This window comes from Vipera berus (assembly GCF_964194415.1).
Source record: "Vipera berus genome assembly, chromosome: 3".
Classification (NCBI taxonomy): Eukaryota; Metazoa; Chordata; class Lepidosauria; order Squamata; family Viperidae; genus Vipera; species Vipera berus.
Genome location: NC_138204.1, coordinates 131,699,074 through 131,721,035, shown reverse-complemented (window position 1 = coordinate 131,721,035; position 21,962 = coordinate 131,699,074). Strand labels below are relative to the sequence as shown.

Here is a 21,962-nt window from a genome sequence, read left to right as displayed (position 1 = left end):
TGGGAGTTGAAGTCCACGAGTCATAAAAGAGCCAAGGTTGCCTACCCCTGCCATATCCGATTCAGCCTCCCGAAAGCTGCTGCGATCCAAGGCCAAAGAGAGGGAGCGAGCTGGTCCCCAAATCCAGGAAAATCCTTTATATCGGGAAAAATCCGACCCTAACAGGGCTCAGGAACCTCTGGCACAGCTGTAACTCAGACGTCAGAGAAGGAGGGTTACAGGAGGCAGCTCTGGAGTGTGAAAATCATAGAGGTACGAAAAGAGGAAAGTTGCAAAGGAACTTTCTTTGCTTTAGAAGGAACGCTCTCTCCCCCCCCCCCACTTTCTTTAAAATACCTTTATTTTCCTTAGGCGGGAATAGGAGTTTGCGCCATTAAAAGGAAAGACTCGAATCCAGTATTTTAAATGCTTGGTTTTTAAAACCTCAACTAAACCTGGAGTAAGCGCTATTTGAAACGCGGGATCTCAATAGTGGCTTTCAATGCAATTTCTTTTCCAGGAAAACATGAACTTCGTGCGTTGGACGATCATTTGTAGGAAAGTTTTTTACTCTTTAAAAAAAAATGTAAGCGTTGTTTCAGAAGATCCAGGATTCCAGTCTGGTTTAATATCTGGCGATGTCGTGGTGGAGACGGCAGACGCTTTCTGCTACCTAATCTTGCTAGGACTCCTGCTGTTATTTTATTTTTATTTTTAATTGTATACCGGTAGTAAATGCTCTTTTTGATCATTCCAAGCGAACTCGGAAATGAGCTCTGAATTGCGTATGTCTATCATCGGCAGTGTATAGAGAAGACGGAAGGAAAAGTGATTCCGCAAAAACGCCCGGGCGTTGCTTTTTGGTGTCGCTCGAGAATACGAGACTGACTGCAGCAAAAGGTAATATTTACAGCTCCGCCACTTAATCTGTTGTTTTTCTATTTATGTGGCGCTTCAAGACGGTGTGGATAATCGCGGGCTGTCGGAAGCCTCGGTTGATCCTTTTGCAAGTTTCCTGCCAGTCGCGTCTTGTTGAGTCTAATAATGGAACGTTGGCCAACGATAAGCTAACATTCAGGTCTTGAGTTTTGACGTCCCATTCCGTTCCTTTCCGAGTAGTTCTTACAACTGGGTTTTCAGTCGAAATATAACGCAGTTTACTCATAGTACTTACAGTACAAACTATACTTATAGTATAGTTAAGGTAAAGGTTCCCCCGATCTTCTGATCGACAAGCTCAGCGTCCTAACTCACTGAGCCACCGCGTCACTTATAGTTAAGTTACTATCCTTATAATAAGTTAACTAACTTAACTTGGGGCTCACTATGGTCTTCCCAGTTGCAATGTATGGCAGTGAAAGTTGGACCATAAAAAAGGCTGAGTGCCAAAGAATTGAGGCCTTTGAACTCTGGCGCTGGAGAAGACTCCTGCGAGTCCCTTGGACTGCAAGGCGATCAAACCGGTCAGTCCTAGAGGAGATCAACCCTGACTGCTCTTTAAAAGGCCAGATCCTGAAGCTAAAACTCAAATACTTTGGCCACCTAATGAGAAGGAAGGACTCACTGGAGAAGAGCCTAATGCTGGGAAAGATTGAGGGCAATAGAAGAAGGGGACGACAGAGAATGAGGTGGCTGGATGGAGTTACTGATGCAGTAGGCGTGAGCTTAAATAGACTCCAGAAGATGGTAGAGGACAGAAAAGCCTGGAGGAACGTTGTCCATAGGGTCGCGATGGGTCGGACACGACTTCGCAACTAACAACAACAACAACAACATTTCCCAAAGGCTTTTAGGATAGTTATTTTATGAAGCTCTGTTATCTCCCTATACTCATTACTGTGCCTATATCTGTGACTGGCTGGTTTCTCTTTCTTGCAAAGGTACTTAAAATCCTGTCTTTTGCCAATCTTCTCCTGTTCATCATTCGGCCAACCCACTAGAGATGAGCACAGATAAAGATGAGCTGTTATGCAAGATAGTTGGTGATGGAAAAGCTGCTGCGGTAGACGATGAGAATAAACTAACCAAGCAAAAATCTCATCCAGAGAGTCGAGCTTATGCTGGTCCCCACAGTACAATGGTGACGGACGATACTAAGCGATTTAAGTTAAGTAGCATCCAGGTACCATATGTCCATGAAAGGTAAGCTCTGTCATCAGCTAAATGAAATAGTACCTTTAAAGCACACCTGCTTGTATTTCTAACAAATCAGTATATTCTGGTTTGGGAGGAAATGTACATTACGTAATAGTGTCACTGCTTTTTATTTTATTTTTTGAAAAATGATAAAGTTTATGGGAAGGGATACTTTGTACCCTGTATTTTTGCTGTTTCTTTTATCAGATTCTCTTCTCATCTCAAATCTGAATGGTTTAGACAATTTTAGCTGTTGAATTCTTAGGGCCCCTTATTTATAGAATGACAGCTGAGCCCGCTGAGTGACTTCGAGCCAGTCACTCTCTCTCTCAGCCCAACTCAGCCTTACAGGGTTGTTGTTATGGGTAAAATAGGAGGTTGAAGGATTAGGTACCTTGCATTAATGTAAGATAGATAGGCAGGATAAAGCTTTAATAGTAATAATAAATATTGTGCAGTAATTGCTCTCCCATAAACATTTTTGCATTTTTCTGATTTAATCATCATGGATTAGTAAAATGCTGTAGGATCCCCAACCCAGCAGAAAGTGTCTATTTTATTATTCTGAATAAGTGAAAGTCAAAGGAAAAAAAGAAATATATGTGGAAAACAAATTTTTGTAATATTTTTACATGGCAGGATTAGCTTTTTGTTGTTGTCTTGTTCTTTTTCTTATTGCTTTATAGCTGCCTTCCTTCCATCTACTCCTGTCCAGATGTATTAGACTAGTTTGTAGAATTTCTAACCAGCATATCATTGACTCTACCGGCTGAGCATTTGGGAGTTGTAGAGGACAATAAGTTGGAGAACGCTGCTTTGCTTATTAAGAAATATGAGTGGCTGATAAAATATGCACTGGTTTTCAAGTAAAACTCATAAAAATAAGATTAATTTTCCTAATCTTGAATAACATCTTAGTTTCCTATAGTGAAATATTTTCTAGCCATATCTTTATCTCTACCATTAATCATTTCTGACCATACAATGGGTGTTCATTAAGCTCCCTGCATGGAATCAGCCACAAGGCAGTGACAAACTGATAAGCATCTGGCCATCTTCAACCTGGGGGGATTTGGTTGGTCAGGTCTGGCCAAGCAACTGTCCTCAGGTCTAACCTTTGCCTTAAATTTTAACTGTGTAAGTAATGCAGCACATACATATATGCCTGTTTTTCTCGTAGCCCTAGGATGTCACAGCCAAAGGCAAGGAAGGCATCAGGGCCTCCAGTTATCACCGAAGAAAAACGGAGAAAAGGGTTTTTTAGTCTGTCGTTTTCTAAAGGCAAAAAAGAAAAAGGCCCTCCTTGTGATAAAATGTCGAGCACGAGCATCAGCCACAAATTAATTGCCAATGAAGATAGTGTGTGTCACTTGCAGAGGCCTCAAGCCGATATCTTGAAAGCATCAGTAGTCCACCAAGAGAATTATTTCAAGAGGAAAGAACTGCCTGCATCAATCATCCCTTGCCCAATGGGCTTCTCTGTAGACTTGTGAGTTCCTGCCATCAGTTTTGCTATGCACGTATATTTCAAAGTTTGAGACTTAGTTAACTGAGGTTTTTCAGGTGCTTAACATATGCATGAAGTATTTTAGGGGCTTACATGATGGTAGGATCAAAATGTTGGCTCCCTACAGGCTGTTTTACAAAAAAAGAAGCAAGCTGCTGTCTCCACTTTCTTGCATAACTTCTATCCACATCCCTATTAATATATTTAAAACTTAAGGCCATTATTAAATGGTATTTATTTCTTAACTTACAGTCCTAACTCCTTTAAACTCCTTACTTTTAACTCTAAGATTGATTTAGATTTGTCTAATTTTGTTTTCTTTCATTGAATTTGGTGTGACTTTATGGCAGGGACCCCATTTTCAGCAAGTCTGCATATTTGGCATTCTAATTCTTTTTGATCTTTCAGTAATTACTAGTATTTTAATGACTTGTAAAGCTATATAGGATGAGGTGGTCACCTCCTGGTAAAGATTTGCATGAGAACACCCTGGTTTTTTTCTTAATCCAAAATGTTGAGCTATGGTACAAAAGTTCTCAAAGCCATTATTATAGAGATAAAGAAATGGAAGAGAATGTGAAGCCTCCACAAACATTTGTGGCCAAAATTTCTGTAATAGTGATATGTCTGACTTATTGTACAGTCTGTTTTCTGTAATATTCAGTTTACTAAAGATCAGCAAGAATTAACTGTTGCCAAAAGAAAACTATATTTTGTTATTCTTTACAGTGTTCTTATGCTTACTGTTGATCTAGCATTATAGCTGAAAGTTCCCTTCATCAAACTGCCGTGTGTGTGTTTGTGTGTGTTTGTGTGTAAGGATATAAATACACATACATTTCTAAGTACACACCACCAGCCATCTTATTTAGCAACCATTTGAAGTTACAATACACTGAAAATGTAACTTTATGATCAATCCTTGTTTTATGACCTGCAGGGCACAGTGTCTCTGCAGGCATGTATTTGTCATTTAGGCATTTTGCAACTAGAGCCCATTTATGACCATCATAGCATCCTGCCATTTGTGTACGTCACAACTAGCTAATCAAAATAATCAAAAGCTGTCCAGATGTATTGGACTGCAACTTTCAAAATTTCCAGTGAAGGTCAAAGTGGATGGGAGGATGCTAGACTGGTGAAGATTGAAGTCAACAGCTGATAAAAGGAGTCCAGGCACTTCTTAGGGACTTAGACTTTTAGACAAAGAAGTGGAGTACCAGCCTGTGAAAGCTAAAAGTTACTTTTGTTTTTCAAGTCCTTAAAAATCACAGATTGCTGTCTTCTTCTGCCCAGTGGGATGACTTAGCATGCATTTTGATGGTGATGATGCACCTACCCTTGAGCATCCTTGCAATTTGCTCATTAGACTCCTGTAAGTAATTTCTATATTCATTTTACTATCTGACGCACATGGTAACACTTTGATACCAAGTTGGCTGTTGTCACTGTTTTTTTACCCTTTGAAAACAGTTAAATTAACTTTTTTTTGAGGAGGAGGAGGAGGAGGAGGAAGTAAAGCAGAGTTGGATTCAAAGATACGTTTCTCAGAATTTAGAAAATATTATTTGAGAACTATGGAAGGGTTTTTTTTGGTGATACAGGCACATTGGACCGCCATATAACTTGAGATGCAGTGCAAGAGTTTGTGCAGCACCTTGACCAGTGGTGGGATTCAAATATGTGAACAACCGGTTCTCTGTGTGGATGCCGCTTCCAGAAGTCCATTCTGGGCCTGGGCAACAAAAAATTAGCTACCGGTTCTGCTGAAGTGGTGCGAACCAGCTGAATCCCACCACTGACCTTGACACAGCAAAAATAAAATTGATTTTCCTGCACAAGGGTTAGAGAGGTTAGAGGAAGGTTAGGAAAAATACCAATGTCACTCCACTGTGGTGGGTCATTACAACAATATTTGAATTATTACTCTTAGTGTTCATTTATATCCTACCTGCCTAGATCCAAGATACTTTTAAGCTACATATCAAGTTGATATGCTAACTAAAAATTATTGGAGTTATTCTGTCTTCTAGCAATTAACAGTTTGGGAAAGTTTCATTTAAAACAATGGTGGTTAAACTGGAGTTAAAGGATGCAATTTGTTATTTTTTATGAGTCAAGGATCCAGTTTGGGACTGACACTGTGGAGATGCCTGTGTAGAACACCACAGTTTTTTTTTTGGTGGGCTAATCACATAATTTGAGACAGGGAAAAGGAGTAATAGGATCATGCAGTTTAAGAATTACAGATTTAAAATGACACAATGTTGCAAGAGTAACATCCAAAATACCATAAATCTACTTGTGGGAAAATTAATCTTCCTGTAACTTCCTTTGAATTAAAGTAATACAAATGTTTTCTTGCTTCATCTGATATATTTAAAAGAACTATCAGTAAAAGTAAAAATGGGAAAATCTTTTACGCAGTATTCCGTTAAAAGTTTTTCAGATGCACAAACAGGGTAGTTTGGATTCTGCATTCAGAATATCATGTACACTTATTTTAATTGATTGGGAGTAAAAGACTCATTTGAAGTCAGTTTCTCTCAATTAACTGAACATCCAATATAGGCTACAATCAAATACCCTAAGAATGGAACACCAGGACTTACTTTGCTTTTTCTTTCCAGGGTGGTGCTAATACTCTGGTACTAATTTTGAGGCTATACTGAGGTTAAGTCCAAAATCATTCTCCTCCCCATTCCTTTGATGGAAGGCATTTTATTGTGCCAAGAGGTTACTAGGGCAACATTATTAGATTATATTTATTTATGTATCTGGTGGAATGTTGGCTGCTTTCTTAATAAAATCCAATTTTAATTCCCCTTCAAGGTTTTGCAATCACCAGCAAAATGCATTCTAATCTGGGAGGCAACAATCTGTTAGAGTTGTTATAGTCCAGAGGAGTAAAAGGTATGTCTTCAAATTATTTACATTTGAGGATATATAATTTGGAGTGCTGTGTTTAAGAAGTTCCTCGCTCCCCTTTTCAGTGGACATGTACATAATGGTTATGTGCACTTTGCAAATAATTCAGGAGCAGTTGAAAAATGAGGTTGCTACTTTAATTGATAAGACAGGTGCTGCATTTAGGCACATTCCAAAGCACTTCTGAATAGATTTCAAAGTATGTGCTGTCCTAATACCAGTTACACATGGATTTAAACAAAGGGAAGTGGAAAAATTCTTCAATAGGCTAGAATAGAGGTCCCCAGTACCGGGCCGCAACAAGCCAGCAGCTGGGCTGCACAAACAAACAAAGCCCATCCACAGGATGCAGGGAGCACCAAAACCACACACTCTCCAGTCCGCGGAAAAAACTTTCTCCACGTAACCGGTCCCTGATGCCCAAAAGGTTGGGAACCTCTGGGCTAGAAGAACTCCAAAGTATACCTAAGCCTGCTTTAATTGTCACCCAAGTCATCTCTTTTGTTTTCAAGTTTGGGCAAAAGCTTGAAAAATGACTCAGTTGCCTTAATGAGCAGAAGAGGGGTGCTGCATGAGTTCTGAAGCATTTCTTCCAAATCAGGTTTGCAGCACGGACAACCTTAATTGACAACTATTGCCTGAGAAAAGCTGCCTAGCTCCTTTTGCTGAGAAAGATATCTCTATGAATTCAGTCTTTCCTGTTGCGTGAAGTGTATATCAATGTTGTTGCAGTGAGGAGGACCTGTACCGTGATGCGGATGAAATAGAGAGAGAGCAAGTGTTACTTGAGATTGGGACAGATTCTTCAGGTACATTTCAAAAGTATTTCTTTATGGCGTCTACGCTGGATGATGCATAAATCAACACCTAGCACTTGTTGACTTTTCTTTTTTTAAATTGGTACAGTATGCTGCCCTTCAAAATCATTTTTTTTGGCCAGGGCAGCTTAAAAGATTAAAAATTGGAGCAAAGACTAAAATTACATAATAAACCCCAAAGAAATTGAATTCCACAATGGAATAAATAATAAAAGCGGCAGCCATAGTAATTACTTTTCTATGCAAATATACAAGGTATGCTGAAAATCAGGCCCAATAAAGCGGTTCTTAATCTAAAGGATATCATCACATTAGAATTTGTCAATGTCAGAGAAAGTTAGTTACAGAATAGAGTTGGAAGGGACCTTGGAGGTCTTCTAGTCCAACCCCCTGCTCAACCAGGAGACCCTATACTATTTCAGACAAGTGGCTGCCCAGTTTCTTCTTAAAGGAACCAGACTTAACAACAAAGTTATTGCACTTAAGAATGTTCAAAAGTCATGTGTCAAACAAGTAAAAAAAATATGTTTAGAAGAAAACAACAATTCCAACATTTTATATAAATTTATATAATAAATTCAAAGAGGTTTTTCAGGCAAATCTTCAGTACTGGAAAGCACATTTTTCAAAGCTTTGTACAACTGTCATTCATAGCACCCAGTTCTAATTAGTACTCTTGCTGCAAAATTATGTATACATACACATATATAAAGTATTGCAATATGTTAAATGAGAAATTACCAGACCCTGGGTTTTTATCATGACGTGGTTTGGGTGCACGTAGTATCATATTTGTTTTCATATTTATTGCATCTGCACAAAAGACCCACCCTTACGCTAGGAAACAAATGGGAACACTTAGAAGACATTACATTTGACAGATGAAAAGTCTTATGTATTTTATTCCAAGGAGGATCAAACATTCCAGACAAGAAGGAATCTGCAACTGAGGGAAAATCCTGGCCATTTCCATCTGCATGTGGAGATACTTTTTAAAGGAATGTAGAGTGGGATTTTCTGATGTTTAACTTAAATGTAATTTTCTTGTCTTAATTAAATTTAGATTTTCTAGAAAATAAGTTAAGTATTGAACCTGAAGTAGACATCATGCATTATTGCCAAGAAGAATGGCGAGGAAACACATCCCACGCTGAATGTATTCGGAAGGTATGTTCTCCTGTTTCTCTGTGTAGGGAATTTCTCTTTTCAGGATCTAAATCCGAATTGTTCTTTTCTTGAAAATATAGGAATAAATATAGATAGTGAAACCTCAGTGATTAATATTTACACAAAAGACAGAGTATAAATTGTTTATCCTGGGCTCAAGGTTGACTCAGCCTTCCATCCTTCCGAGGTAGGTAAAATGAGGACCCAGATTGTTGGGGGCAATAAGCTGACTTTGTAATAATGCCGCTTGGGGTGTGTGTGTGTGAAAACCCTAATAAGCAGGCATATACATAGAATGAAGGCTACTGCTAAGCTTGTAAGCCGCCCTGAGTCTTCGGAGAAGGGCGGGATATAAATGGAATTAAAATAAAATAAAATATAAAAAATTGTTCTTTGTATTTTTGGTAATTGCAGAATTGAAAATAAAAGGGTTTTTTGGAAGTTGTAAAAGATATGGCCTTTAACTGAGATTTAATCTAATTTATATGGTTATTTTGTAGAAAGATGCAGTGCAGGAACTATTATTGCATACAAATCGCTCAAGGTGTACCCCAGCTCTTCTCATTGTGATGTTTCAGTGCAATTTATGTTTGCAAAGTTACGCTCATAATTGGATTCCTTTTGTTCGGACTGAAGGAGAAATTGATCAGATGATCAGATAAGGCATTTATTGTTTATTTTATGTGACCACCCAATTTTAAAATTGCAACTCTGGCCACCTTGAGGATTAAAACACACACAAACAGATAAACCGTGAATATAGAAACCATGAAAGCAGTACATAAAAACAACATAAATTGAGGCCAAAACATTTTTCAGAAGAGGCAGTTTGATATAGTGGTTAACGTATCAAGCTAGAAATTCGGAGTCTATGAGCTGTAGTCCTCATACCTTAGGCACAAAGTCAGCTGGGTGATCTTGGGCCAGTCAGTCTGTCTCAGCCCTAGGAAGCAGGCAATGGAAAACCATTTCTGAAATCTTACCAAAAAACTGCAGGGACTTGCTAGGCAGTCGCCAGGAGTCAAAAACTGACTTGAAGGTAGAAAAAACAAAAACATTTTTTTTCAGATGGACTTATCCAAAATCTTGTCCCAGTGCTTGGGTGGAAAAAAAGAGTTTTTAAAGCCTTGCAGAAGCCAACAGGCACACACACATCCGCCCAAATCTTAGGGCAGGGATGCTATTCCAGCTACACTGTCATAGATGACATAGTTTTAAAGAGGTAATTTGAAGCATAGCCACTCTCTCAGATCTTGTGGGATAGGCAGACGCAACTACAGATGAGTGGCCCTGCAAATAATCCAGCCATGTAGGCATGATCTTAATGTCTTAAGAATCTTGCAGATTTGAAAAAGAGAGAAAATGGCTCATCTTATTATGCATCATAAAGAACATCCTCAGTTTTGATTCACATAATAACTGAGAGTCAAATCTTGCTTTTAATATGCAAAAAGGTAACTCTGGAGTTTCCAATTTTGGAAGTGGGTGGGGATTTTTTAGCAACCGCACTTCTACTTGAGGTGGATAGGAAGAATGTAGTGCAATGTTTATCAAATTTAGCAACTTCAGTTCCCAGAATTCAGTAAAACACTGATGTAGAGCAATTGTGCAAGTAAAACAACTACGGTATATGAGCCAGTTTGGTCTAGTGGTGAAGGCACCAGACTAGAAACTGGGAGGCTGTGAGTTCTAGTCCCACTTACGCATAAGAACCAGTTGGGTGACTTTGGGCCCAACTCACTTCATGGGGGTTGTTGCAGAGAAAATAGGAGGAAAGAGTATTGGGTATTTTCATTGCCTTGAATTATTTATAAAACAATAAAGATGGATTAAAAAAAGATATAGGAATAGAAAAAGAGTCTTGCTGCATCTGGCAAACATCTCTGATACAGCCTCACCTTCTTCCTTAGCATGGCTCACTCACCATCCCTTCCCAAAGTTTTTTGTCATAACCAGATTTCTCCTCCCAGAATGTTTGTGCTGTTACCAATTTGAACATCCAATTGCTGCTTTATCTTGGCTTGTTTAAAGGAGCTTAGAGTGCAGCTCAGGTTCTTTGAATTTGTGTGATTAAGTGAAAAGTGTCATTATCTTCTGACATATAAAGTCATTCCCTGCAAAGAGGAAAAATTGGAGTGGGAGGGGAAGATGTGATTCTAAGGCCTCTCCAGCCTCATTCTCAGTAGTCTAAATTATGAATTTAGGTTATTGTTTATGATTGTATAAATGGAGCTGTTACATTAGCAGCAGTCTTTTTCAGGTTGTTGAATTTGTACGATGATGATGCAAATAATCTACAATTCAGTCAGATTTTGTAGATTACCAAATCTCACAAGATTTCAGCCAGCTCTAAATATTTATTTTATTTTGGGAGGGTGCCCGAACATGACATTTGGGAATACTGTGGATGATACAGTGCATGTACTCACCAAGAAGTTAGCAGTTGTGATTATTAACTTCCGGCAAATGTTGATGATTAGTTTAGAACTCTAGGTAACCTGACAACTCTATTGTCCTGTTAGGACCGTCTCTTATCAGATTATGATTTTTAATACAGGGCTATGAAGCTGTTTCACATAAATTTATTTCAATAAGAAGAGTGCGAGGAGATAATTACTGTGCTCTCCGGGCGACCTTATTTCAAGCTCTCAGCCAAGCTGGTCACCTTCCTCAGTGGCTTCAGAAAGAAGACCTGATATTGGTAGGCCTCATATTCAACCACTTTTATTTCATAGGCAGACTTAAGATCATTTCTGCTTTGGAGTTTTATTCATCAGCTGTATATGTTTATTGGAATACTGAGGCATTTTTTAAAAAAACAACCTTTAAATGGCTTATTAAATAGCTTTAGGTTTCTGGGGATAAGAAGCTTAATTAAAAATGTAATACTTAAATAATCATTTTTTTCAACTTTCTAACACATGTTAAAACTTAATATCTGAACCTTTTAGTTACCAGAAAAGCTGATGGTCAGATATGAATGGATCACTCATTGGCAACTCAGGCACACATGGACAAGTAAAGTGGAAAGCCTAATGGATGAAATTAAAGATTGTTTGATGTTACTAAAAAGAAAGGTATGAATAATAATGTATGAAAATGAAATAGTTGCAGCTTAGCAGTCTTATCTAGGCAACTTGATTTCTAAACATATAAAAACAACAACAACAATAATGTTAGAAGGGACCTTGGAGGTCATCTAGTCCAAACCCCTGCTCAGGCAGGAAACCTTATGCCATTTCAGACGAATGGCTGTCCAATCTCTTCTTAAAAACTTCCAGTGTTGGAGCACCCACAGCCTCTGGAAGTAAGCCGTTCCACTGATTAACTGTCAGGAAATTTTTCTTTAGTTCTAGTTGCTTCTCTCCTTGATTAGTTTCCATCCATTGCTTCTTCAGGCACTTTGGAGAATAGCTTAACTCCCTCTTCTTTGAGGCAGCCCCTGAGATATTGGAATACTGCTATCATGTCACCCCTCACCCTTCTCTTCATTAAACTACACATACCCAATTCCAGCAACCGTTCTTTATATGATTTAGCCTCCAGTCCCCTAATCATCTTTGCTGCTCTTCTCTGCACTCTTTCTAGAGCAGTGATGTCAAACTCGCAACGTCACGTAACGTCACACAACGTATCGGGACGGTTTTGCCATTGCCAGCAATGGGGTGGGTGCGGCTTCCATATGACACATCCAGCCTGTGGGCCGGCAGTTTGACACCCCTGTTCTAGAGTAAAGCAAGTTGGAATTAACTAGTTCCATAGTTAATTAACTGGATTGTAGTTAATTATATTATGCTTTGAACATAATAATTGCATGGTCCTTCATTTGCTACATGGTTGTTTAAATCCTTTTCCAGAAGTAAGTTAAGTTAGCAGTAAAAACAGAATTTTGTAGCACCTTAAAGACAAACAAGTTCATTATTGCATTTCATCTTGGCAGACTTGCTCTTTTTCTGGAATAATAAATCTACAGAAAATACATTATTAGCACCAGGTTTGTCGGAGAGAAATGAAATGCAAAAAGTGCTAGTGATTATTCCTTATTTATTGTGACTACTCATCAAATAGTTTTGTGAGGTCCAGCAGCCACCTATATATTGCTGAGCAGAAATATGTGTGTCTTGAAAAACACCTGAAGTCATGCCACAGGTTGAACAGACTGATGAATCCTGGGGCAAGTTTTTCATAATGAAATCTACTTTAAATTCCTTTTGTTCAAGAATGTTCACCAAAGGTCACTGACAGTGTATAATGAAAGGTTCATTAAATATTGCACCTTTGATTACAAATCCACACTTGTTATTGTTTTGTACAGAACCTAACCACTTTGTCCTGGGTTAAATGTAGTTGGGGGATTGCTGACAAACGATGGAAAATATTGGAAAAGCAGAATATCCTTTGAAGTGAAATGTAATGCAGAATGCTTATCTAAAACTCCGTATTTTGATATTTATAGGGGTAGATCAGCTTTGACAAACATTTTGTGCATGTATTTTGTTATTAGGATAAGATTTTCTTGCTTGTTTTAAATTTTAACGCTATTGCACAGGTATGCTTTGAAAAGGTGGAGATGTAGATCCATTAAATAAATTAATGGCAAAACTGGATTGTTTTGTGGCACATTTATGTGCATCTAACTGAATTTTTATTTTGAAAGTATCTCAAAAAGCATTTTGAAAAAAGTAAATAATGCTGTATAAAAATAAAAATAGATTGCATAAAAACTGCTTAGAAATCAATCTCATGGTGTGTTACGCAGACAATTTAAATGTTAAATAATTTTTGCAAGACATTTCTGCACTTCACCATGATACAGGTTAAGCTGTCATTAACAATATGGAGTTTTTATTAATATATTAGGCACTTGCCTTTTTTACTAACAGCTATATATCATAAAGAAATTATAGTTGATCATGAAAATTCACAATAATTGGAGAATGATAAATTCCAATTAGAAGGTTGTTTCCCCCCCCCCTTTCTCCTCTGAACATTTTAAATAGCTTAATGAGTTGGAAATCAAGTCATCTGCAGCATGGTCAGAGAATATTCAAGGGTACCAATTGATAGTTGATGAGCTTCAAAACAAGGTTTGAATATCAATTGTGCTAGACCAGAGGTCTCCAACCTTTTGGGCACCAGGGACCAGTTCCACGGAGAGAAGCTTTTCCACGGACCAGAGGTTGCATGGTTTTGTGTGCTGCCTGCATCTTGCAGATGGGGCTTTGCTTGTCTGTGCGAACCGGTTGCTGGCATGCCGCTGACCGGTACTAGCCCACTGACCAGGGGTTGGGGACCCCTGTGCTAGAGGGTTTCAGTTTGTTTCACCAGGGACGTCTTTTCATCCCAGTTATCTAGTCACTGTTTATTTCCTGTTGTAGTGGAAAAATATGAGTGACCTAAAAACCTTTGTAGAGAGGCAAGCAGCCTGTGATGAGCTGTTCAGAAGTGAAGAAGACGAATACAAGCTCTACGAAGCGGTCAAGTTTCTTATGCTGAGCACTGCCATCCAATTGTATGAAGACAGCGAAAAGGGCAAAGAGGTCCCTGTCTTCTCGTGGCTTTTGTTTGCTCGAGACACATCTAGCAATCCTTCCCAATTAATGGAAAACCACTTGAATCAACTTGGTCACACAGGAGGCCTTGAACAGGTAAGCACCATTCTTGCATTTATGAATCAAATATTCAATACCTACTGTAATGTTAAAAGATTAATCCACTACAGTCCATAGCAGTAAAGGAATGTGAGGAAGACCTTGGGAGAATGGGTGAAAAACCATCTCAAGGCTAAAAGACAGCCTAGTCTGCAGATGGAGAGTGCAAGGCTCAGAGGAGACCCCACTCCCACCCCAACCCCCTGCAATTTCTCAGGCTGTAAAGCAGAATTGGCCTTTCAGGTTTACGAGATTATGTCAATGTAGCTTTATGATAAAGCGGAGTTAACTCATCTGGAAGTAAAAACAAACGGGAAAAGGACAGGCATGCTCAGTGTGTTTAACTTTCCTTTCTTTCTCTGTAGTCAAGTATGCTTGGTTTTGTATAAAAATACCTCAAGGTCACTATTCAGCGTTTGAAAAGCAGCTGGCGTGTTCATGCCTATTTGAATAAGATAATCAGAACACTGCTCATTAGGGTTTTGTTTTTGTTTTTTTTTAAAAAAGGGTGGGAATAGATTGTCTTAAGCCTTGTATGGTTTGCTACGAATAGCTTTATGCACCACAAAGTTGCTTGGGTTCCGCACACTGCAAAATGTTGCAGCGTTTACTTCTAAATGATGTAAAATAGCCTACACAGGTATAGAGCTATTAAACATCGGGCTTGCAAGGCAATCTGAAATTACTAGTGATTTTCAGCAGTCACATAACATACCGAACTGCATAGCGAGGCCTCCAGGATCTCCATGGATTGTCTTCGGGCTGGGGAGGAGACGATGTAAGCGAAAGAGAAAGGAGCGAAAGCAAAAACGTGGCTGCAGGGCTGGAACTCTGACTCGACTTCGAAGGCAGCCTTTTAGACCAACATTGCCGAGTCTTTTTCTGAGCAATGCCAGATCCCTCATCCATAAAATTGACGAATTACAGCTGCAGTTAGCAGAAAGCAGGCTTCTCCATGAATGTTGTGTGATGGTTGTCACGGAGACCTGGCTACATTCAGAGATACCGAATGAAGCTGTGGAGTTGATAAGCTGAGTTTTTCACCGCTCCGCTCCGGGAAGGGTAAAGGAGGAGGACTGTGTGTGTATATACACTGTGAATGGTGTGTTAACAGCAGATTGGTATACACGTATTGCTCCTCAGATGTGGAACTGATGACTGTTATATGTAGGCCTTTCTATCTGCCTAGAGAAATTACTGTGGTAATTATTATAGCTGTTTATGTTCCACCTGATGCCAATGTCAACATGGCACTTTCTAAGCTGTATGACGTCATCACCAGGCAGCAGCAAACTCACCCAGAGGGCGCTCTTGTCGTGGCTGGGGACTTCAATCAAGCTTGTCTGAAGACAGTTCTCCCTAAGTTTGTACAGTATGTGCAAGTTTCCACCAGAGGGAAGAACACTTTGGACCATGTGTATTCCAATCTGAAACAGGCATACAGAGGTTTTCCTCTTCCCCACCTGGGTACATCTGACCATCTTTCACTCCTGTTGTGCCCAAAGTATGTTCCTCTCAGGAAAAGGACTCAGGCAGTCACAAAAAGGGTCAGAACCTGGCCAGTGGGTGCTCTCAGTCAGTTGCAGGACTGCTTTGAAACCACTGACTGGAGTGTATTTGAAGAACAAGATCTAAATTCATATACAGATGCCGTACTCTCTTATATTAGAACATGCACAATGGATGTGTAACAACAGATAAGTGTATTAGAGTTTACGGGAACTGTAAACCCTGGATGACTGCAGAGATACGAACACTCCTGAGAGCCCGGGATTCTACCTTTAAGGCAAGGGACAGGGACGCATACAGAGAGGCCAGGGCAAATCTCAGAAGAGGCATTAGGATGGCAAAACAACAATACAAACAAAAGGTGGAGAACCACTTAGCGAATAACGATCCAAGGCAAGTATGGCAGGGACTGCAGCACTTAACCAACTATAAGGGCAGCACGAGGAGCATGGCAAACACCGATGCCTCGTTGGCTGAGGAGGTGAATATCTTCTTCGCCCGCTACGAGGTTAAAAGACCAGACCCCGTAGCCTTTGCTGGCCAGCCTTCTGACTCTCAGCCACTCACCCTGTGTGAACACCAAGTGAAAGCTGTATTGAAGGCTGTGAATCCCAGCAAAGCCGCAGGCCCAGATGGGGTGCTGGGGATAGTGGTCAGGAATTGTGCCGATCAATTAGCAGGGGTCCTGACAAGGATTTTTAACATCTCCTTGCAAACGGTATGTGTACCATCGTGCTTGAAAGCAGCTACCATTGTCCCAGTCCCCAAGAAAACTTCAGTTGAGTGCCTGAATGACTACAGACCTATTGCATTAACGTCTGTAGTCATGAAATGCTTCGAAAGATTGGTTCTCCAACATCTTAGGACAAAGTCCACTGGACTTTGATAAACATCAGTTTGCCTACAGGGGAAATAGGTCGACAGACGATGCCATAGCTACTGCTTTACACTCTGTAGCAAGTCATCTCAAGAGACCTGGAAGTTATGTCAGGATGCTTTTTGTTGACTACAGCTCGGCTTTCAACACCATTTTGCCGAGCATTCTCATCGAGAAGCTGACTGACTTGAAATTCGCCCCCGCCATCTGCGATTGGATTCAAGACTTTCTTAGGGATCGGTTACAAACAGTGAGGGTTGGGTCTGCTTTGTCCACCCCCCTGAAGCTTTGCACTGGCACGCCACAGGGCTGTGTGCTTAGCCCCTACCTGTACTCTTTATACACTTATGATTGTGTATCATCTGACCCATCCACTGCGATAATCAGATGATACAACTGTGATGGGTCTTATTACAGGTGGGGATGAGACAGCATACAGGGCAGAGGTACAAAAACTATCCATATGGTGTAGTAACAACAACTTGCACCTAAACATCGGCAAGACGAAAGAGATGGTGTTAGACTTCCGGAGAAAAAAGGAGGAGCCTGCCCCACTTTACATTAGGGAGGACTGTGTGGAGTTTCCTCCTTTAAATTTCTGGGAGTCTACCTCTGTGAAGATCTGACCTGGAAAGTTAACACAACCCAGGTGGCTAGAAAGGCCCAACAGAGGCTTCACTTTCTTAGGGTCTTGCGGAAGAACAGGGTAGAACAATGGCTAATGACCCTCTTTTACCGGTCTACTATAGAGAGTGTCCTCTCGTATGGTATTGTGGTTTGGTATGCTGGTCTGACAGCCACGGACAGGAAAGTATTACAGAGGGTAGTGAGCACAGCACAAAACATTGTGGGCTGTCCCCTGACACCACTGGATGACATCGCCAGGGCTCGTTGCGTTGGAAGAGTGAGGAAGATTCTCAGGGATGACTCACACCCTGGACGGTATCTCTTTACTCTCCTACCATCCGGTAGGAGACATAGGAGTATAGCCAGCCGTACCAACAGGCTGAAAAACAGCTCTTATCCGTGGGCTGTTAGGCTTTTAAATGGGATATAATCTCTGTGAACTTATGCAGAATTGACTTGGGGGCCGGTGTGTGGTGTAGTTGGTTCACATGGTGTGGTAGGATGGAGGGTTTGTTGTCACTGTGTGTTGGGGGGAGAGAGCATGGGGGGAGGCTCAGCTAATCTCAATGTACACATGTTGTACTTTGACAATAAAGGATTATTATTATTATTATTATTATTATTATTATTATTATTATTATTATTATTATTATTATTATTGTGTGAGACGTAACGGATGAGCCTCGGAGCCGAGTTGTTGCATTCTCGACGATTTAAAACGAGGTGGAATTTTTAAAAGATCAGTCCGTGAGAAAGTGTTCTAATTATACTCGGTGGCAGTTACAAATAGACCAGTGAGCTTGAAGCCTGCCAGTTGTTAAAAAGTGATTGAGGGCTTTGGCCAGAGAAAGGAAAAATTTAAACCAACACACGGAGTTGAAAACCAGACAAAGCTTGAGATTAGCCAAAAGCAGTGGAGCACAACCTAAACAGCTATAAAGAAGAAGCAGAGCTGCAGCTGTAGAAGAACAAAGATCCAGGTGAGAAGACGCCATAGGAGGGTCTCCAATCAGACTGTTAACTGGAAGGAGTTGCCTTTCAGAAGTTCATAGAGACTTTAGAGTTTAAGGTAGGTAGCTTGATGGCCACCCAGATGTCTTATCAATCTTTTTTTTCCTTTGGCATACTGCTTGGACTGATAGGAGTTGAAATCAAAAAATAGCCGGAAGTCGCCAAGTTATTTAGGTTTGCTTAAATTTAAAAGGACTGACACTGCAGGTACATATATACAGAGATGGTTTCTTCTTGCAGTCGTTCAGAAACTTAACTATATATGCACATGCAGTAGGGCAAGTTGGAGCCTTGAATGCTTGACACTGTGTGTATACAAGTAGTGGCCAAAATTGTGGAAACGTTTTGGGAAAGGTAATTTTGAGGTTTGATGGCTAATAACACCACTTTTTTTTGGGGGGGGGAATAGTACCATAAAATTATATATCAGTGGAAAGAATTTAATCAAGAACGTAATGCAACAAAGTTTGTTCAATTATCTGTACTGTATTCTGTGAAAGATTATAGCCAAATAACCAGAAAAAGGAAGCACAACTTGCTTAGGTTGATATCAGGTAGCTTTCCTTCATCTGATTGTAGCCAATGACCATGAGTGTTTAGAGAGCCAATCAGGTGTCATCTTGGCAACGAACCAATCAGATCACACTAGGATTCAGTTATTGATGTCATGTGTTGAAGCTGAGAGGAGGATATTTGTCTGTGTTATGTGATCGCCAGGGCTTTTTTTGACATAGAACGCCCAGAACGGAGTTCCAGCATCTTTTTTGGAGGGAACCCTGTAAGGTAGGCAAAGCGGGTTGTATGACGTGTGTGAGTTCCGGCACCTTTTTTTTTTTAATACAAAAAAAGCACTGGTGATTGCTACCAAGTTGTTTTTTCCCCCCTTTCATTTAGTGAGCTTGTAAAACGTAATAGAATTAAAGTAATGGTGCAGAAAGCTGACTGATTGCCCAGAAAGCGATGTAAAATAGTATTATTAAGTCAGGGATAGGCAACCTTGGCTCTTTTATGACTTGTGGACTTCAGCTCCCACAATTCCTGAGCCAGCATAGCATAGCATAGCATAGCTGGCTCAGGAATTCTGGGAGTTGAAGTCCACGAGTCATAAAAGAGCCAAGGTTGCCTACCCCTGATCAAGTGAACAAGGCTACAGTTATAAAGAAATTAGAAGAAAAATTGGTGGAAACTTAACCAAAGGCGGCATTTCTGCTGTACACTTTTCCCAAAAGGTTTCCACAATTTTGGCCACTACTGTAGCTTCCTAAGTAGATCAGAAGTCTGAAAGCATAGGGAGGAAACCTATTACCTTTAGTCAATTAAATCAAACTGCCTCAATGCTTCTCTCTTTGTAACATCAGATTTTGTTCTCCCTCCCATCTCTTAGGTTGAAATGTTTCTCCTTGCCTATGCTTTGCAGCACACCATCCAGGTTTACCGATTGTATAAGTACCAAACAGAAGAATTCATCACTCTTTATCCCAATGATCCTGAAGAAACCTGGCCCAGGGTGACCCTTATAACAGAAGATGACCGACATTACAATATTCCTGCCCGAATGTGTGAAGAGACCAGTGTATAAGCGATATGATTCCCTTCCAGTTATATAAACTGAATAAATGATGTAAAAGCAAACTTCTTACTTTGTAATATTACTTGGATTGTGACAGTTAATTTAAGAACACTTTGGAACACTGAATTTAGTTAGATTTACTCCCAAATTGGTGAATGCTTTATAGGCAGAGGGGCTTAATTGTTAACATGATATCTCACTGTTGATCACATTGCAGTTATAGTACAATCGGGTCAATTTTTACAGGGCTTTTCTTGGGGGAATTGTACCCCAAAGGGGGTTGTGCACTCTTCCAATATAGAACAGATGAACTTGTTATTTGAGTGACTTGCCAGTAGGTGTCACTACAGGAAAGAGAGACATATGAACAGTTTAATAAAATTTCCATTGGAGAGCTCATGTTTAAAATAAAGCTCATTTTCTTTTATGATTGTCTATTTCAGTCTATAAAGTGTGACTGATCCATTACATGGAATGGATTATCAACATAACAACAATGGCTGCTTGTTCAAATGTTTGTTTAACTGCCCCATCCAAATGTGCATAATCCTGTTTTGTAAGGGTTGGTTGGCACTGAAATCCGTTGTATAAATCCTGAGCAGATGAGGAGAATTGGCAATAATGGAATTGGTTCATTAGAAGGATGAAACCGTTCTCTATTATTTTTTAACTATTTCAACAAGATGGATCTAGAGTGCAAGAGACTGACTTTGGGATCTTTGTAAATTCTCATTTAGACAAAACATGATTTTTTAATGTAAGAAGTATTTTTACAAGCATTCAAACCATTCAGTATCGGAATCAAGACTTACAATGTATTTTTTCTCTGTATAATTTAAGATGATCTTGCTTGTTTTCTTTACAATAAACTCTTAGCTTTTTTTTTTTAACAAGCCACATAGGCTCCTCACCCACCCCGATTTCACTGGGATTTCAGATATTCATACTGCATTTGAACAACTCTTAAGGTGCAATGATTGGCCACTGACCATTGGCCTTCATAAATTATAATTTTGACGGGGAATGGGAGTGAGGTGATTTCAGAATTTAAGATCACAGAATTAGAAGAATTCTTGGGAGGGCTACCTCTTTTTTGCAGAATGTGCAGTATAAATGTCCTGCTTAATTGCCAGGTGGCCCTGCAGCCTCTTTTTGTAACTCTTGACTGGAGGTAGGCAGCCTGCTTTGTTGCTATAGAAGTCTCACTATTAAATCTTCCCTCTGGTAGGCAACCTTGGCTCTTTTATGACTCATGGACTTCAATTCCCAGAATTCCTGAGCCAGCCATGCTGAGGGGAAAGAGAGGTTTCCAAGCTGAGCCATGCTGGCTCAGGAATTCTGGGAGTTGAAGTCCACAAGTCATAAAAGAGCCAAGGTTGATTTTAGCTGAAACACATTTTCCTCTAATCTGTCACCAAATGGTTCTAATCTTACTTCTGACCAACCGAAAAAAAATCTGCTCCATTGTCTGTTTATCAGATACAGGAAGGCTACTGGTATATCTTCCCTTAATTTTCTCTTTTGCTGACTTCACATCCCAGGGTTTGTTTGTTTTTTCAATCAACTCTTCTATGTTAATGCATTCTTTGGCGCTCACCACTATAGTTACCTTTTCCGGACACATTTGATTTCTCAATATGCATAAGGCCACCCAATTTGATTGCTCTTCTGGGTGGCATGTAGTATAATATGTATTTACATCTACATTACATATTACGCAATATAATTTTTATATTGGAAGCGGCCCAGAGTCATCGGGCGCAAGATGGGCGGCAAATGAAGTAATTCCACAATCTCTAAAAAGAGCCATATAAAATACAAATGGCCTTGTTGCCGTGGACTGGCCTCACCATGTTGTTGGGTGTTCAGCAAGTCGGGTGCCTTGCCCTGTGGGCTCTGCGCTCAGAGCAAGCCCACCAAGAAGAAGGACCGGGTCCACCAGGATCCTCAGCAACAAAGTCCACAATGACACCCACAACTTTGATTACGACCATGATGCCTTCCTGGGGTCTGATGAGGGCAAAACCTTTGACCAGCTGACTCCAGAGGAGAGCAAAGAGAGATTGGGATAAGAGAAGCTTGATTGTGTGCGAGTTTAAACTGAATTTAAACTGACTTTGGCTCTGGAAAGCGTCTCGCTGTTCCCTTTAGCTGGGTGTCTTTGGTTTCCAGAATGAAGTTC

The 21,962-nt window shown here is 40.0% G+C and overlaps 1 protein-coding gene across 1 annotated transcript; it reads left to right on the top strand.

The window, feature by feature from the left end:
- The first annotated feature begins 86 nt into the window (after window positions 1-86).
- On the top strand, window positions 87-20,207 carry OTULIN (OTU deubiquitinase with linear linkage specificity). The gene is made up of 10 exons (XM_081326154.1): window positions 87-252; window positions 784-879; window positions 1,860-2,121; window positions 3,296-3,604; window positions 7,283-7,359; window positions 8,432-8,535; window positions 11,093-11,236; window positions 11,487-11,612; window positions 13,914-14,183; window positions 19,595-20,207. Exons 3-10 carry the CDS (start codon window positions 1,922-1,924, stop codon window positions 19,787-19,789), a joined length of 1,425 nt encoding a protein of 474 aa, XP_081182280.1. The 5' UTR covers window positions 87-252; window positions 784-879; window positions 1,860-1,921; the 3' UTR covers window positions 19,790-20,207.
- The last annotated feature ends 1,755 nt before the right edge of the window (window positions 20,208-21,962 follow it).

Excerpts from the sequence above, each read along its gene's own strand:
- OTULIN (XM_081326154.1), top strand. The coding sequence starts at position 1,922 with ATGAGCACAGATAAAGATGAGCTGTTATGCAAGATAGTTGGTGATGGA. Across the intron at positions 11,237-11,486 it reads AGAAAGAAGACCTGATATTG|TTACCAGAAAAGCTGATGGT; the intron begins GTAGGCCTCATA and ends TGAACCTTTTAG. Across the intron at positions 14,184-19,594 it reads ACACAGGAGGCCTTGAACAG|GTTGAAATGTTTCTCCTTGC; the intron begins GTAAGCACCATT and ends CCCATCTCTTAG.